Source organism: Lepus europaeus, chromosome 16 (assembly GCF_033115175.1).
Source record: "Lepus europaeus isolate LE1 chromosome 16, mLepTim1.pri, whole genome shotgun sequence".
Lineage (NCBI taxonomy): Eukaryota > Metazoa > Chordata > Mammalia > Lagomorpha > Leporidae > Lepus > Lepus europaeus.
In genome coordinates, this window is record NC_084842.1 from 58,520,748 (window position 1) to 58,540,130 (window position 19,383).

General features: G+C 40.6%; 1 protein-coding gene across 4 annotated transcripts in view; it reads right to left on the reverse strand.

Moving 5' to 3' along the window:
* The window catches only part of UBE2K (ubiquitin conjugating enzyme E2 K), a 60,852-nt gene that overhangs the window by 15,317 nt on the left and 26,152 nt on the right, over positions 1 to 19,383 (reverse strand). For 2 of the 4 annotated variants that reach the window (XM_062212675.1, XM_062212674.1), the window contains exons 2-3: positions 13,338 to 13,431; positions 4,712 to 4,770 (exon numbers count right to left, since the gene is read on the reverse strand). The exons of 1 other annotated variant lie outside the window; for it this stretch is intronic. In XM_062212675.1, coding sequence (XP_062068659.1) covers positions 4,712 to 4,770; positions 13,338 to 13,431 — 153 coding nt within the window. The remainder of the gene's footprint in view (positions 1 to 4,711; positions 4,771 to 13,337; positions 13,432 to 19,383) is intronic. One more of the 4 variants, XM_062212677.1, reaches the window with a different exon arrangement.

The following is a 19,383-nucleotide window of genomic DNA, read 5'->3' on the forward strand; positions in this document are numbered from 1 at the left end:
CTACTCTGAGCTTGTGGACTATGAAGGCTATACTTTTACTTAATCACTAAAAAGTATGCAACTTCATATTTTCTGGTATATTCACAGACTTGTGCAACCATCTCCACAACCTAATGTGTCATCGTTTTATCACCTCAAAAGAATCTTTGTAACCATCAGCAGCCACTTCCCATCCTCTCATCCCCATGGATTTGCCTTTTCCAATGTTTCTGATAAATGAAGTCATACAATGGGGTGGCCTTTTGTGTCTGGTTTCTTTAGCATAATGAATTCTATATTCATCCATACTGTAGCATTTATCAGTTCTTTATTATTTTTACAACCAAATAATACTGCATAATACCATATTTTACTTACCTATTCATCCATTAATGAACATTTTGGTTACTTTCACTTTTTGTCTATTATGAATACTTTTGAGTTAACGCTACTGTATTTTAAAATGGTGTTAGAGTAAGCTAACCAACTATTGTGGGAAGGGCCTCCGAAGTGTAGTCATTGGTTACTGATACTTACACTTACTGTGTAAGTATTGTGTTTCATTAAATCTCAGGACAGGACAGGCCTAACAGTTAAGTCATCAGCCCAGCACCACTTATCAGAGCACGTGGATTTGAGTCCTGGTCCAACTTTGATTCCAACCTCCCTGCTAGTAATCCATACCTTGGGAGGTAGCCCAAACAAGCTCTGCTATCCATGTGGGAGACCCAGATTCAGTATTCAGGAATACTGGCTTCACCTTGGCCCAGCCCTGACTGTTATGGGCATTTGGGAAGTGAACCAACAGATGGGAGCTCTCCATCCCTCTGCCTCTCAAAGATTTTTGGGGCTAGCACCGTGGCTCAGTAAGTTAATCCTCTGCCTGTAATGCCGGCATCCCGGATGGACGCCAATTCTAGTCCCGGCTGCTCCCTTCCAATCCAGCTCTCTGCTATGGCCTGGGAAAGCAGTAGAAGGAGGCCCAAGTCCTTGGGCCCCTGCACCCGCGTGGGAGACCCGGAAGAAGCTCCTGGCTCCTGGCTTTGGATCGGCCCAGCTCCGGCTGTTGTGGCCTTTTTGAGTGAACCAAGGAACAGAAAACCTTTTTCTCCCTCTCACTGTCTGTAACTCTACCTCTCAAATAAATAAATAAAATCTCCCCCCCCCCCCCAAAAAAAGATTTTTAATTAAAACAACAACAACAACAAAAAAAACCAACTCAGGACCATCAATTATTAAGGGGCTGTGAGGACCATGTGGACTTTGAGGGGCCAGCGCTGTGGCGTAGCAGGTAAAGCCGCCGCCTGCAGTGCCAGTATCCCATATGGGCGCCGGTTCAAGACCCCGCTGCTCCACTTCTGATCCAGATCTTTGCTATGGCCTGGGAAAGTAGTAGAAGATGGTCCAAGTCCTTGGGTCCCTGCACCTGCGTGGGCAACCCAGAAGAAGCTCCTGGCTCCTAGCTTCAGAGGGGCACAGCTCCAGCCTTTGCAGCCAACTGGGGAGTGAGCCAACAGATGGAAAACCCACTCTCTCTCTCTCTCTCTGACTCTCCTTCTCTCTCTGTATAACTCTGACTTTCAAATAAATAAATAAATCTTTAAAAAAAAAAAAAGACACCATGATTTTATGTACCCCTTGAGGGAAAAAAAGTAGAACACTCTGCCAATTAAATAATGACACATACCACCACTAAAAGATGCATCCTGATTTCAGAAATGTTACAAATATAAAAGAAAGTTTCACAGATTTACTAAACAGTTTTTTACATGGATTGTTTCCTTTAATATTTATAATCCTATGAGAAAATTTATATATGAGGAACTGAGACATACAGAGGTTAAATAACTTACCTAAGTCATAGTCAGTTATATGGATGATATAAGATTTGAACTCTGGTTGATTTTTCTTAAGAGTCAAATCCACAGTTCATAGATTTTTTTTTTTTTTTTCTCTTTCTTACCAAGATCAAGAAAAGAGAGCCCCATGTTTTACACAGGCTACCAACATCTCATAGAATCTGGATTCTTTTTAACTCCTAAGCCTCAGTTTTCTCATTAATAAGGGCTTTCAGGAAAAGGCCTACAAAATTCTGAGCACAAATCAAGTAAAATATTATCACTTTTAAAATTTTTGTTTATCTGAAATGCAGAAAGACAGAAAGAAAGCATCCATGCTGCACTGCCTGAGATCAATGACCAGATCTGGCAGCCTGAGTCCAGGTTCCTGCTAATGTGAATCCTGCAAAGACAGCAAAGCTGGCTCAAGTAACTGGGCTCCTGCCACCCACACTGGAGACCTAGAATAGGTTCTCAGCATATGGATGCATCTGGGGAGTACACTAGCTGTTGGGAGCTGTTTATCTAATTAAATACTGAAAAATCTATGGTCACTGACAGTAGTCTTTCCAGAGGTTTTTTTTTTTTTTTTTCCCTCATTTGCATTAAACAAAATAAAAATGCCAAATGTCCATCAACAGCTGAGTGGACAAATTTTGGTCTATTTATACAAGGGTACTTCAAAACATTCATGGGAAAAATGAAATTAGTTAAAAGTTTATTTTGGTGCAAAAAAATTTGGAAATTGCTTACGTGAAAAATTTAAAAATGTCATGGAAACTGCATATTACGAAACAACTATCCATGGATTTCAAATGGAGTGTTAGTCTTTAAAAGGAAGTTAATCCAGACATGTGCTACAACATGGATGAACCCTGATGAAATCATGCTAACTGAAACAAGCCAGACAGACTGGGACAAATATTGTATGATTCCACTTACATTTATGATGTACCAACAGTTATCAAATTCACAGAAACAAAAAAAGAGAAGAGTGGTTACCAGAAGCTAAGAACAGGAGGTTAACAAGGAGTTATTGTTTAGTGGATATAATTTCAGTTTGGAGAGATGGATGATGGTGAAAGTTGTAAAACAATGTGAATATAATTTACTACCAATGGAATGCATACCTAACCTTAAGAATGGTTTAAACAGTATACTTTATTACAATTTTTTTTTTTTTTTTTTTTGGACAGGCAGAGTGCACAGTGAGAGAGAGAGACAGGGAGAAAGGTCTTCCTTTTGCCATTGGTTCACCCTCCAATGGCCGCCGCGGTAGGCGCGCTGCGGCCGGCGCACCGCGCTGATCCGAAGCCAGGAGCCAGGTGCTTCTCCTGGTCTCCCATGGGGTGCAGGACCCAAGCACTTGGGCCATCCTCCACTGCACTCCCTGGCCACAGCAGAGAGCTGGCCTGGAAGAGGGGCAACCGGGACAGAATCCGGTGCCCCGACCGGGACTAGAACCCGGTGTGCTGGCGCCGCCAGGCGGAGGATTAGCCTATTGAGCCGCGGTGCCGGCCCTACTTTATTACAATTTTTAAAACCACTAGGCTCATCCTAAAATAGCCTTACATAACCAATAGAATCACAACCACCCTGAACTTCAGGGCAAGTGATACAAAATCACCTTGGAACTTCCATCACTATATTCTTAAATATGAACAATCAATAGGTTCAGTGAATGGATTTCAGAACATTTTCTGAGTGACATTATATGCTCAATGGAAACTACACTATTAAGAGCTACAGATAATATACAGGTTATGTAAGGCATGATGCTGGACTCAGGGGCAATAAATCTATTAAGATATTTACTCAACATAATATATGAAATGTTACTTAAAAAAATACTGAGAGTAGGAGAAACATCTGATGGGTACAGCTTAAGGAACAAAGTAATACTTTTCCCAGAACTCAAAAGCAAACAAGAATTTTCAATAACAGGGGCAAAGATTCAAGTGAAAATGACAGAAAGGCATGGAAAAATAAGCAGTACCTACAAACAGCAAATAATATAGCCTAAAAAATAAGACCATGTTGTGAGTAGAGGTGCTAGAAGATTAAGGTGGAAAAGGAGATTGCGGTCAGGTTGCATGAGGTTTTAAATGACAAGCTAAGAAGTTTAAACTTTATTAACAGGGAAATAACATGATCAAAACTATAAAAATACCTGCAAGACAGCAATGCAAACAATGAGGAGTGGCAAAGATGGAAGGGTTATTCATAATAAGAAAAACAGGGAATAAAGATGATTGCCTAAACTAAAGTGATAGCACCAAAAATAGACATAAAGGAAGTGGTTCCATTAAAAAAATAAGTTTAGGTTAGGTTCCTCTGTTACTCATACTTTCATATTATGTTATTCATATTCCTCTATGTTATTCATATTTCATTTCCTCTTTAACATTCATCATTGTTGCAATTACTTGCTTATTTTTCTTCCTTGCTAGAATGTGAGCTCCATGAGAGGAAGGACAGTCTAAGTCTTACTGCTATACTCATTGGTACATAGTACTCAAAGAACAGTTGAATGAATGTAGAATACACACTTTCCTAAAATACACCATTCTTTTTTGAGCCAAGTAAGAACTTCTCTCCAAGTGTACCAAGGATCCCTAAATTTGTGATCACTGAAGTTTTTCCAGATCTTGTAGTTGAGCCCCTGTCAGATGCACATCTTACTTCAGTCTACAGCCAATACTGGCCCTTTGAATAAGTCTGCTTTTCATTCTAATTTCAGAAATAAGCCATCTGCCATTCCCTGAAATCCTGTCCACTTAAGGTTACACAGTAAACAACTCAAAAACCCTTAACTTTAATAAACCCTGAAATGTGTATTAACTGAGTCAAGAAATGTTTTTGAAGTTCATGCATAAAAATAAGTCTTACAATACCTTAGGGGGATTAAATGGGTATGTTTCTGGTATTTTTATCTCTAGTTGATATCTTCCTCCTAAAAAATGGGGAAAAGAGAAAGTTAAGAATGCTGCCCACCTTAAATATGTGAAGCTTGATATAGTGATAAAACTTCCATTATTTTATATTCAATTATAACAAAATAAAGTTGAAACCCAAGCAGAAAATAACCAAGGGCATTAGTTTTTAATTTAAAAGTTATTTAAAGTATACAGAATACCCATTTCATATAATAGTTTTTAGTAAGTAATAGGGCTAGAGTTAGATGAATACATTAAATCCACAGACAATTCAATTTCCAAGATTCCATCAGGACAATTAACTAACATGGGTTCTGTCTCCTTTTGTTTCCTCTAGGCCACTCTAGTTAAGAATTGCTAAATAGTAGAAAAATGGGAAGAAAAAGAAAACGGAAAGAAGGCAAAGAGGTATGAAGGCATAAATAATATAGACAGATTATGACATAAGCCAAAAAATAAAAATAAAAAAGACATCTTCCAGCTGGTTTTCTCAAATACAAGTGTCCCAATCTTTTTATTTGTGCCCTAAATTAAATGCCAACACTTCTTGTTAAACTTTTAAAACCAGGGATAGGTGTTTTGGTCTAGTAGTAAACTACTAAAGACGCCAGTGTCCATATAGGAGTACTTGGGGTCAATACATGGTTCTGACTCCTGACTTCAGCTTCCGGGGATGCGGAATCTGGGAGGCAGCAATAATGGCTCAAATAATTGGTTTCCCGCCACCTGTGTGAAATACTTCGACTCAGTTTCTAGCTCCCCGTTCCTGCTGACCTGGCCTAACCCCAGCCATTGCAGGAACCTGGGGAGTAAATCAGCAGATGGGAGTGCTATGTGTATCTGTCTCTGTGCGTGTGTCTCGAATATTTAAAATAACAAATGAATGTTTTAAACTGGAACTCAACAATAAGAAACTGACTTACAGACCAAAAACTATCCTCTTCCTTTAAATGGGCATACAGAATGCAAAACTTCACAAAAAGAAGTTTTTGTAACCAATAATAAACACAAGGCAATATTCTATTTTGCTCTGAAGTTATGTTAAAGATCTAACAGCTAAATAGGCATTTTTTTTTAAAAAAGCAGCTTATCCAGGTTCCCAAAACGGCCTCTCAGAAAATTGACACAGGAAGTCTTACATGGGGTAAGAGGCTGGAATGGCGGGGCCAGCACTGTGGTGTAGCAGGTCAAGCCGCTGCTTGCGATGCCAGCATCCCATATGGGCACTAGTTCATTTCCCTGCTGCTCTACTTCTGATCCAACTCCCTGGGAAAAGCGGAAGATGGCCCAAGCACTTGGGCAACTGCCACCCGTGTGGGAAACCCTGAAGAAGCTCCTGGCTCCTGGCTTCAGGCTGGCCCAGCCCTGGCTGTTGTGGCTATCTCAGGGGTAAAATAGTGGATGGAATCTCTCTCTCTCTCTGGATTTTTTCAATGCTTCAAAATAATTAATGGATGGATAAGATGCTCATCAGTTAATAGTTATTTAAGATGGCTGATATATGGGCACCGGGTTGTTCCTCTTCCAGTCTAGCTCTCTGCTGTGGCCCAGGAGGGCAGTGGAGGATGGTCCAAATGCTTGGGCCCTGCACCCGCATGGGAGACCAGGAGGAGGCACCTGGCTCCTGGCTTCTAATCGGCACAGCGCCAGCTGTAGCGGCCATTTGGGGAGTGAACCAACAGAAAGAAGACCTTTCTCTCTTTCTCTATGACTCTACCTGTCCAAAAAAAAAATGGCTAATACATGGAGGTTTCATTATAATTACTTTTTTGTACATAAACTAAAGTTTCCACAAAAAGAAAATGAAATAAAAACTGTCCTAGGAACATCATCAACTTTATAATTCCATATACTCAGTTCATGAAACAATCAAGCAGGGAACTTTCCTCAGTATATCCTAGATTCTCTGAAATCTACCTCCCCCACTGTTAGAAATGTCTGACGGTGGATCTGGGGAAAATGATACAACATTCACTTGGCACCACTTTCTTCAAGCCCTTTTCGGTTTCTTCTCACTAATTCTTTTTAGAATCCCACCACAGTGACTGATGCATGCACTGGACTGGGTGCCTGAATTAACAGAACACAGTAACAGTGAAATATACAGAAAAGTTGTCAAAAGAAAGAAGTGGCCAGCATTGTGGCACAGCAGATTAAGCTACTGCCTGTGACAGGGGTATCCCATTCTGAGTGGCAGTTCAAAACCCAACTGCTCCATTTCACATCCAGCTCCTTCCTAATGCAACTGAAAGGGCAGCAGCAGATGGCCCAAGCGCCTGGGGTCCTACCACCCGTGTGGAAGACCAGAACAAAGTTCCTAGCTCCTGGTTTTCCCAGGCCTAGCCCTGGTTATTGAGGCCATTTGGAAATGAACCAGTGGATGGAGGATCTGTGTGTGTGTGCACATGCACACGTGCACTGATCTGCCTTTTAATTAATAACTCTTTTAAAAAAGAATGAGGGGTGAAAAGTTTTGTGATTATACAGATGACTGTTTCATGTTCAGAATTAAATATGCTAGCCTCAAATACAGGTATAATACATTTGCTTAAATTCTAGCTTACCACTTCCATTATCTGTCCTACAAAATTCTTGATTTTTATTGAGTACCTAAAACAATCTCTCAGGAGCCCAGAGACAGTATATACTGGACCTGGGGCCGGCGCTGTGGCGTAGCGGGTAAAGCTGCTACCTGCAGTGCTGGCATCCCTTATGGGTACCTGTTCAAGTCCAAGCTGCTCCACTTCCAACCCAGCTCTTTGCTATTGCCTGGGAAAGTAGTGGAAGACGGATCAAGTCCTTGGACCTATGCGCCACGTGGGAGACCCGGAAGAAGCTCTAGGCTCCTGGCTTTGGACTGGTGCAGTTCCAGCCATTGCAGCCATCTAGGGAGTGAACCAGTAGATGGAAGACCTCTCTCTTCTTGTCTCTCTGCCTCTCCTTCTCTGTGTAACTCTTTCAAAACAAATAAATCTTAAAAAAATAAAGGGGGGGGGGGGCGGTGCCGTGGCTCAACAGGCTAATCCTCCGCCTAGCGGCGCTGGCACCCCAGGTCCTAGTCCCGGTCGGGGCGCCGAATTCTGTCCCGGTTGCTCCTCTTCCAGGCCAGCTCTCTGCTATGGCCTGGGAGTGCAGTGGAGGATGGCCCAAGTGCTTGGGCCCTGCACCCCATGGGAGACCAGGAGAAGCACCTGGCTCCTGCCTTCGGATCAGCACAGTGCGCCGGCAGCAGCGCGCCAGCCACGGCAGCCATTGGAGGGTGAACCAACGGCAAAGGAAGAGCTTTCTCTCTCTCTCTCTCACTGTCCACTCTGCCTGTCAAAAATAAATAAATAAATAAATAAATAAATAAATAAATAAATTAAAAAAATTTAAAAAAAAAAAAGGGACCCTAGAGTCTCCCAAATCTTATTTTTACTCTGCATGTTATAGGTTCAGCTTTGCATTACCTGACAATTTTCAGTATATAACCACTACAGCACTACAGCAATGTATCACTTGATGAAGACATGTTCTGAGCAATGTGTCATTAGGCAATTTTGTTGTACAATATCATAGGGTATTCTTAAACTAAGACAATGGGGATACCACTGGGCAAAATAATCTTAAGGGACTGTGTTTAAGGGTTTATTTGTAGACTAAAACTCTGTTATACAGTACATGTCTATATCTGATCAGGGCAATTCAATTAAGGGGTCTCTAAGGTAACTACATTATTCATATTAACAGCTTTCACTATAAAACATTCACTTCAAGAACAGTTTTCTTCCTAAAGATTTATCTCTTTGAAAGAGTTACAGAGAAAGAGGAAGAGACAGAGACAGAGAGGAGGAGGAAGAAGGAGAGAGAGAGAGAGAAAGAGAGAAAGAATCTTCCATCCACTGGTTCACTCCCCCAGATGGCCACAACAGCCCAGGCTGGGCTAGAATGAAGCTAACAGCCAAGAGTTTCTTCCAAGTCTCCCATGTAGGTAGCAGGGGCCTAACTACTTGGACCATCTGCTGCTGCTTTCCCAGACCACTGGCAGGGAGAGCAGCAGGGACATAAACAGGCACCCATGTGGGATCCTGGCATTGCAGGTAGCATTTACCTGCTACACCACAATGCTGGCCCCCAAGAATAGCTTTTAACAGTAAAAATTTAGAGTCTAAATTTAACTGAAGTGGGGGAAGTGTTGGCACAGCAGTTAGGCTTCCACTTAAGATGATGTCTGCATCACGCTTCCCATATCTGAGTCTGGGTCTAGGTTTGGGTTCTGGCTCCACTTCCAATTATAGCTTCTGACAAACACTCCCTGGGAGGCAGGAGCTAAACACTCAAATACCGTGTTCTCCCCTATGGAGGTCCAAACCTGGCCACTGTGGGCATTTCCAGTAAAAAAGAAAAACAAATAAGTAAATTTAACTTAATCCAAAAGGGAAGATGAAGAAAGGATGGTAATTTTTAAGCTACCTACAGAGATTCCACAACTTTTAGAAAGAAAGGCTCAATAAATAAGTTTGCCTTGCCACTGAGCTAAGAAAGTTAAGAAAACAGAGTTTGGGGCCAGCACTGTAGTGCAGCTGCTTGCAACACAGGCATTCCACACTGGAGTGCTGGTTCAAGCCCTGGCTATTCTGCTTCTGATCCAGCCTCCTGCTAATGTACCTGGAAGGCAGAGGAAGATGGCCCACGTATTTGGGCCCCTGCCATGCATGTGGGAGACCAGGATACTTGTTTTCCTTTTTTACTGGTTCCTACTTTTGGCCTGGCCCAAATCTGGCTGTTGTGGCCATTTGGGGGTAAACTAGTGAAAGAAAGATCTCCCTCCATTTCACACTCTGCCTTTCAAATCAATCTTTAAAAAAAAAAAAAAAAAAAAACTAACTAAAATGTACAAGATGACGGCTTTTCCATGTATTCTACTTGTTTATTGCTTTACCTTTAACATTACATAAAGCGGTTGCCTCATTGTTTAATGATGGCTATATAGTACAACATTCCACATGCAAAATTTCACTTAAGCTTTTAAGAATGGGTTTAAAAAACTAAAAATGGCAAGATCCACAATATATATTAGCAAAGCACTTCACCCATGTTCACATTTCACAGAAAAGGCATCTAAGTTTATATCCTTGAATACTGCTTTTAATAAATGATATAAAAAATGAACATCACTAATAGTTTTATGACAAAAGAATAGAAGTTAATCTATCAACTATAAACTGACCCCCCCAAAAAAATAAGAAAATTAATCTCATAAAAATCTTGTTTTATGGACAGGCATTTGATCTAATGGATAAGATGTCAGTTAAGAAGCCTACAATCCAGGGCTGGTGCTGTGGTATAGCAGGTTAAGCTGCCACCTGTGATTTGGTATTCCATATGGGCACTGTTTCAAGTCCTGGCTACTCCACTTCCAATCCAGTTTCCTGCTAATGTGCCTGGAAAAGCAGAGAAAGATGGCTCAAGTGCTTGGGCCCTTGCACCCATGTGGGAGACCCAGAGGAAGCTCCTGGCTCCTGGCTTTGGCTTGGCCCAGCCATGACTGCTGCAGCCATTTGGGGAATGAACCAGCAGATAGAAGACTTCTCTCTCTCTCTCTCTCTGCCTCTGCCTGTCTCTGTAACTCTTTCAAATAAATAAATCTTTAAAAAAAAAAAAAAAAAAAAAAAAAGGCAGCAGCCCACATTCCACAGGGAGGTACCTGGGATTAGTATCTGGCTCTGGCTCCTGGCTTCAGCTTCCTGTTAATATGGACCCTGGGAGGGAGCAATGGTGATTTAAGTAGCTGGGTCCCTGCCACCCATGCAGAAGACCTGAGTTGAGTCCCTGGCTCCTGGCACCAACCTGGCCCAGCCCCAACCGCCATAGGCATTTGGGAAGAGAACCAGCAGGTGGGAGATGACTCTGACACACTCTCTCACTCACTCTTCTCCCGGACACCCTCTTTCTATTCCTCCTAAAATTAATTAAAAATTATTTCATTTAGCAGCAGCAGAAACAGGCATTTAAAAATGAACTTATTTCTAACCAATAAAAACATGATATATATTTCTTAAATATTATACAAATAAGTGCACATTATCCAGTTTTTAAAAACTCACCTTCTTATTAGGAGTTGCTAAGAAGTTACCTAATTTAGCTAGGGAGGAATCTTATGACAAAAATCAATTTGCTGGAAGAGCTCTAGAATAATGCTATTACTCTACTATCTTTAAGAAGAAGCTAGTATACATATCATATAGAATATATGCTATTACTAGAAGCACTTGATTTTTCTAAGATAACTAGAGGTCTCCTGCATGTTTGATGATTCTCAAAAGGACTAAATGAAATAGCTCCTGTGAAAGCATCCTGACTAAGCCTGACATAAACAAGGTACTTGGTGAACAATATATAAAATTAAGTATTAGGGGCCGGCGCCGTGGCTCAACAGGCTAATCCTCCGCCTTGCGGTGCCGGCACACCGGGTTCTAGTCCCGGTCGGGGCACCGATCCTGTCCCGGTTGCCCCTCTTCCAGGCCAGCTCTCTGCTGTGGCCAGGGAGTGCAGTGGAGGATGGCCCAAGTGCTTGGGTCCTGCACCCCATGGGAGACCAGGAGAAGCACCTGGCTCCTGCCATCGGATCAGCGCGGTGCACCGGCCGCAGTGCGCCTACCGCGGCGGCCATTGGAGGGTGAACCAACGGCAAAAAGGAAGACCTTTCTCTCTGTCTCTCTCTCACTGTCCACTCTGCCTATCAAAAAGAAAAAGAAAAAAAAAATTAAGTATTAGGGCTGGCACCGTGGCTCACTAGGCTAATCCTCTACCTGCAGCGCCAGTACCCCAGGTTCTAGTCCCGGGTGGGGTGCTGGATTCTGTCCCAGTTGCTCCTCTACCAGTCCAGCTCTCTGCTGTGGCCCAGGAGTGCAGTGGAGGATGATCCAAGTGCATGGGCCCTGCACCTGCATGGAAGACCAGGAGAAGGCACCTGGCTCCTGGCTTCGGATCGGCGCAGCGTGTCGGCCGTAGCAGCCATTTGGAGGGTGAACCAATGGAAGGAAGACCTTTCTCTCTGTCTCTATCTAACTCTGCCTGTCAAAAAAAAAATTACATATAAAAAAAATTAAGTATCAGGACTGACATTGTGGCACAGCAGGTTAATCAGCTACCTGCAACACTGGGACCCCACTTAAGAATGGATTCCACTCCAACTGGAATTCCACTCCACTTCCAATCCAGCTCCTTCCTAATGTACCTGGGAAAAGCAGAAGATGCCCAAGTGCTTGGGACCCTGCCACACCTGTCAGAGACCTAGATGGAATTTTAGGCTTCCGGCTTTGGCGTGGCCTAGCCCTAGCTATTGTGACCATTTGGGGTGAACCAGCAGATGGACAAATTCTCTCTGTCTTTCAAATAAATTTTTAAAAATCTTAAAAAAAAGTCTGGAAATGATTCATATGACCTATTTAAGAGAAAATAAAATTTTGTCACTCAAGAATTGTTATAAAAGCTAGATGTGACAGGGTCTTTAGTAATTTGAACGACAACAGAAAAATATGCAAGAATAATTTTGCTGAATTTTTTCATGAAACTATGTTACAAAATAGAGTAACTATCACATTCAATGCAGACATGACCACTACTTTCAATATTCACTCAATGCTGATTAACTCAAAAGTGAAAAGTGATTAGAAGCATAGGCTTTGAAGTCAAAGGCTATCAGGACTCAAATTCCAACTGTGCCACTTTGATGTGTGACCATAGACAAACGACTTCATTTTTCTAACATTAAGTTTCTTCATCTATGAAACACTGGCAACTGTACTTACCGTATAGTAAGTTTTAAGAACTTAAGAAAATATTTGTAAAGTTCTTAACAAGTAAGAGCTATCACATATTCTTGTATGTTTTGTATTAAATAAATATTTGAATGCCTGTTTTATGTAAGAACCTTAGTTATGCTACAAAACCCAAAATTACAATATTCATGAGTGAAGATTTGCCTAATAAGAAATTAAAATGATATAAAGCATCTTTCTGTATCTTGTCACCCAATTTCATATTCTAAATTAGCTACAGACTTAATTTGTAAACACAAAGATCAGCAAAACTGGATCCTTTCATTTAAGATGTGTTCCAAAATGATCACTCAAAAGCATTCCTGAGTAAAGAAAATTAAATATTTGGAGTACAGTCTATAGGAAGACATACAAGTAAATGATGTGCTAAATGATAAACAAGGGAGAAGAATTCTTTAAAAAAAAAAAAAAAAGAGGAAGAAGAAGAAATTTAAGGAAAGGTTTGCTATAGATACCATATGAAGGGTAACTAAGACTCCATAGTCCATAAGGAAGAAGCTAAATGTTTTGCTGTTAAATTCTAACCTATGTAACCTGTACCTTGGCTCTGTTAAATTTACTTTGGAAAAAGAACAAAATGAGCTAAAATTTAGTAAGAAAAATAAGCCTAGGTAATGTCTAAATTATTAAAATTTCCTGCATATCCTAAGCCACATGAAGTTACGTTCTGTGTAGTTTAAAGATGCTTTAGATTATTTTGATTTACTGTTTCAGAGAAGTTCTAATACGCACAATATTTTGATATATAAAAAAGTACTTGCCTTCATATGGTGTGTCTGGAGGTCCTGCTATTTCTCCTCTTAATTCTGTAAAATTCTCATCTACAAGATCTACTTTAATTTGATTTTTGCTCGTCTTAAAAATAAACAGAAAATAAATGTTAGTTATGTCAGCAAGAAAAAAAGCCTATTTTAAAATATTACCTACAAAAAATTTTTGAAGCCCCCTTCTTTCATAAGTTTGATTATCTGTACTAGTAAAAAGTCGGTGCTTTTGTAGGATTAATTAGCTAAAGAATATTCAGATCAAAGATACTAAGAATTTTCACGTCAATGTTTCTAATGAAACACCACCACCTTGAACAGTAATACAATGGCTTTTTGCCTTTATAGCAATGTTCTTAGAGAAAAACTGTAGACAAGTTATTTTATATTTGCCAATCCCCTAACTATATGTCAGGTCCTAAGTGATGAATCTATTCATCTGTAGATGAACAATGAGATACTAGGTTCCAAACTTGCTGAGTTCCAGCCAGAAAATTCAAGGTCATTAAAAACCATTTAGACTTTCGCTTGAACAAGTAACAACTCTAGATGTTCAGTGTAACTGATTCAAACACTGCACCATCCAGTAGGATGGTAAAGTAAAAGCTCAAAGCATCTAATTGTTGCCATGAAAATTCCCAAAGCCCGTATGTCACTGGAATCTAAGTCTTCTTCAATTTGTTTTTCTGTTTAGTCTACTTCAGTCAACAACTTTCTTTCCAAAACCGATTTCTACTTTAAATTCATCTATACCTACTTACTCAGACTTTACACTGCTCAAAGTATTTCCATATCTGAATCACCTGAGTCTCTGCATCTTGTGACAGTCCATCCTCAAAGTCATGGAGACCTTAAATGATTCATAAGACCACCCAGTGGGATTCACAACACTCACAAGTACCTGCCTGCAGATGAGCTCTAGATTTATATTTTCAAACCTACACTACTTTCTTTCTGGTCTATAATCTATATTCTTAACACAATGTATCCTCCCTTCTCTCAATTTAATCCTAAATGCCTAGGGTACAAGTTGTGCTTTCATTTTTTTGATAGCACTCTTTATCTAATTAACCCAACCTACCTACTCTTAAGAAAGGACTAACCCATGATTTCAAGAGTAAATTTTTTTGCTTTTCTTAAACTGCTTTACTGCATGAAACATTAAAAATTGCTGTTTTAAAGTCCTTGGTTTCTTCTTTTCACCCCCAACTAAAGACACTATTTTTACTCCTTTTCTAAGTATTTTTAATACACAATGTTTAATAAAGAAACAATATATAAATTAAAATCATAAATATGCATAAAAACATTAACATCTTGGTATTTGTGGCAGAAAATATTACATTTTAACCATAGTAAAAATATTTCATGTTGTATGTACAAACACAAATAATGTCTTATCTTTCACTATCCAATATAAGAAGGCACAGATTTATTAGACTTCCATGTTTCCCTTAAGATTTCTAAATAAAACAAGATGATTTGCAAATCATCAGTGCTTTCAAAGATCTCTACAGCTTCCTACAATCCCTCCTCTAAAAAGAGGTAAATAACCATAAAACATTAGGATACTAAAGGATCTGACTAAAGTTTTAGATAGAGGAGAAAGAGGAGGCTACAGAGATCAGAAAAACTGCTTTCGGGAACTGCTACAACTCTCTGGTTAGTGGAATGCTAAATAAAAATTATTAATTTTTATACCTGTCCTTATTTCTGTCCACATCACCCCCAAATTTTAATTCAGAGAAAAATGGTTATTTTTTTCACTCTATAGAAAGAACACTATTATTGTATAAAAAATTTACTGAATCATAATCTGCTCAAGAAAATACCATCACCATGATGAATTCCATTATAAAGAAGCACTCTATATGTTCTAGAGTAGGATCTTTATCTGCAGATAATTAAAGATAAAAAGAAAATGGTATGTTAGAAAAGATATTCCACAGCTTAATTTTTCCATCAAGAAATCTTCACAACTCAAACATCAATTATTTTATAATTCAAAAACTCCAATACCACTGCCCTACAAACTAACTTAAACTAACAAAATTCTAAATTAAGACTCAGAAACTATAAGACATATAAAACGGCAAAACCCAAGTTTAGAAAACACATGGCCTTTGAAATTACAACACATATGTGAAGAATCCTACTTCTGTCATTTATGGTATTAATTGAGGTATGTCACCATCTAACTCAATTTTATTATAAAATGAGAGTATCCTCAATAAAAGTAGCATGGTTATCCTTTCCCTAATAACATTAACTATAAAACCTTTGGTTTCAAAGCCCTTTTTACAAAAATTTAATTCACAGTTCTGTTTACACTCTAACAATGAAAATGCAATTTCTAAAAATAAGCACATTGTGATATTAGTTTTAATGACTGCAACAACCAAGGAGGATAAAGATTTTGGATGAAACCTCAGGAACTGTGTTATTACTGCTCTACATTTTTCATGAGGATAGCTGCAAAGCTGTTTTTTCTGTAGTCTCTTCTCCCAACTCGGGTAAAAAACTTCTGACTCCCCTGGGGCTCCAAGACTTTTTTTAATGCATAAAAGGAAAGAAGGGATGAATAGAAAGCACCACTTCCGGTGAACAATTTTTACATGAATTATCTTATTGACATAAACATGTAAAATGCCACATATATAGTGTTGAAGCTACCTTGGATAGAATAAAAAATGATTGATAAGAAACTGCAGAATTGAAAGCACTCTTCTAGAGTCCCAAAACGATGTCTCTTGGTAAAATTATTTTAAACAATTATTGGGTTCTACTATATACCAGAAACGAATTCCCCATGTCAGTGAACAAAAACAAACTCCTGCACACTTGGAGATTATACTATTCGGAAAAACTTTCAACATCTCAGTACTAAGTACAAAATGCATTGTTTTCTGTGTTTAAAACTTACTAACAGGGGGTCGGTGTTGTGGCATAGAGGGTAAAGCTACTGCCTACAAGGCCAGAATCTCATGGCTGCTCCATTTCTGACCCAGTTTCCTGCTAAATGCCTGGGAAAGCAATGGAAGATAGCACAGGTGCCTGGACCCCTGCTACCCACGTGGGAGACCTGAAAGAAGCTCCTGGTTCCTGGCTTTGACCTGACCCAGACTCAGCCATTGTGATCATCTGGGGAATAAATCAGCATATGGAAGATTGATCTCTCTCCCTCTCTGTACCTCTTCCAAATAAATAAATAAATAAATAAATCTTTTTTAAAAATTTCTAAAATAAAGAAAAAAACTAATAAGTCAGATGTTTGGCTTCTAGGTAAAAATACCTACATTCTCTTTCAGAGTGCCTGGATTCAATACACATCTCTGGTCCCTGACTCCAGCTTCCTGTACAGGCAGACCCTGGGAGGCAGCAGGCGATGCTCAAGGGATTAAGTTCCTGCTACCCATATGGGAGACATGGATCTGGTTCCTGGCTTCACTCTCAGCTTAGTCTGGGCCATCATGGGCTTCTGAGGAGTAAACCAGTGGACAAGAGCTTATGTTTGCTCACTCACTCCCTAACTGCCTCTCAAATGGGGGAAAAAAAGAAAACTTACTAGCTATGTTACACTGAGCAAGTTAATAAACAACTCCATACTTGCTTCATCCTGTCAACTGGGGATTATAACAGTATCTACTTTACAGGGTTTATGGGTACAATTAATGAATATAGTACACAGAACAATTCCTACCACACAGTAAGTGATTAACAGATAGTAGCCTTGGCCTGCGCCATGGCTTAACAGGCTAATCCTCTGCCTTGCAGCACCGGCACACCGGGTTCTAGTCGCAGTTGGAGCGTCGGATTCTATCCCGGTTGCCCCTCTTCCAGGCCAGCTCTCTGCTATGGCCCGGGAAGGCAGTGGAGGATGGCCCAAGTGCTTGGGCCCTGCACCCGCATGGGAGACCAGGAGAAGCACCTGGCTCCTGGCTTCGGATGAGCACGAAACGCCGGCCGCAGCGGCCATTGGAGGGTGAACCAACGGCAAAAAGGAAGACCTTTCTCTCTGTCTCTCTCTCTCTCACTATCCACTCTGCCTGTCAAAAAAAAATAAATAAAAACAAAAAAACAAAACAAAACAAAAAAACAGATAGTAGCCAACCAAGTTTTGGTAATGATATTGGAGCAGAAAATTTCCACCCAAAATAAATACTGTTACCTTTTTAAAGGGATAATTTATCATAATAATCTCACTTTTTAAAATTGTTTAAAGATTTATTTATTTGAAAGAAAAAGAAAGGGAGAGAGAGAGAGCAGGAATGAGAGCAATCTTTTACCCCATGGTTCATTCCCCAAATACCTGAAACCCAGGCTTCTCATGTGGGTGGCAGGGATTCAAGTACTTAACCTGTCACCTGCTGCCTCCTAGGTGCATTAGGAAGTGGACTAGTCATACTTAAATTAGGCACTGGGATACAGGATGCAGGTGTCCCGAGCAGCAGCTTAACCCCTTGCACCACAACACCCAATTCCTAACCTTGATCTGTTATGAAAAAGTTGTTCTAAAACAACATTTAGATCAAAATCCCTATTTCAGATAACACACACATTAAAAATGTACCCTAAAGTTATAGGTAATTAGATGACATAAAGAAATTATTAATTTTTTTCTTTGACAGGCAGAGTGGACAGTGAGGGAGAGAGAGACAGAAAGATCTTCCTTTTCCGTTGGTTCACCCCCCAATGGCCACTCCGGCGGTGGGCTGCGGCCGGCACACTGCGCTGATCCAAAGCCAAGAGCCAGGTGCTTATCCTGGTCTCCCATGAGGGTGCAGGGCCCAAGCACTTGGGCCATCCTCCACTGCACTCCCTGGCCATGGCAGAGAGATGGACTGGAAGAGGAGCAACCGGGACAGAATCCGGTGCCCTGACCGGGACTAGAACCCAGGGTGCCGGCGCCACAGGTGGAAGATTAGCCTAGTGAGCCGAGGTGCTGGCCTAATTTGTTTCTTAGTCAAGTCACAACTATCAAAAGTTGGAGGCACTGCTCATCATTATCGGGCAAATATGAAATTAGATTTTTGGGGGCCAGAGCGGTGGCATAGTAGGTAAAGCCGATTCAAGATCTGGCTGCTCCTTTTCCGATCCAGCTCTCTGCTATTGCCTGGGCCCCTGCACGCACACGGGAGACTAGAAGAAGCTCCTGGCTCCCGGCTTTGGATCAGCGCAGCTCCGGCAGAGCGGCCACCTGGAGAGTGAACCAGCAGATGGAAGACTTCTCTCTCTCTGCCTCTGCCTCTCTGTAACTCTGCCGTTCAAATAAATAAATACATAAATCTTTTAAAAATATATATATATCATTAATCCCAACAGATACAAATATCCTAACATGTAATCAAAATAAAATAAAAATTTCTGGCCGGCGCCGTGGCTTAACAGGCTAATCCTCCGCCTTGCGGTGCCGGCACCCCGGGTTCTAGTCCCGGTTGGGGCGCCGGATTCTATCCCGGTTGCCCCTCTTCCAGGCCAGCTCTCTGCTATGGCCCGGGAAGGCAGTGGAGGATGGCCCAAGTGCTTGGGCCCTGCACCTGCATGGGAGACCAGGAGAAGCACCTGGCTCCTGGCTTCGGATCGGTGAGATGTGCCGGCTGCAGCGGCCATTGGAGGGTGAACCAACGGCAAAAAGGAAGACCTTTCTCTCTGTCTCTCTCTCTCTCTCTCACTATCCACTCTGCCTGTCAAAAAAAAAAAAAAAAAAGTGTATATAAAAAAAAATAAATAAAAATTTCTGAACTATTTCAATTATTTGGTACTAAGTCTCTGAAATTCAAAGTGTAATTTCAAATTATGTATATTTCAGTTTGGACCAGGCATAATTCAAGTGCTCAAAAGCTGTAAGTAATAGGCAAATCCACAAAGAAAGATGATTGATTGCTAGGGATGGGAGGAAGGAAGATACAGGAAGGACCTACTAATGGGTATGAAATTTCTTTGTAGGGTTATAGAAATGTTTTGGAATCAGATAGAGATGATGGTTGTACAATGATGGGAATATAATTTTAAAAACACTAGATTACACTTGCTGGAAGTCAAA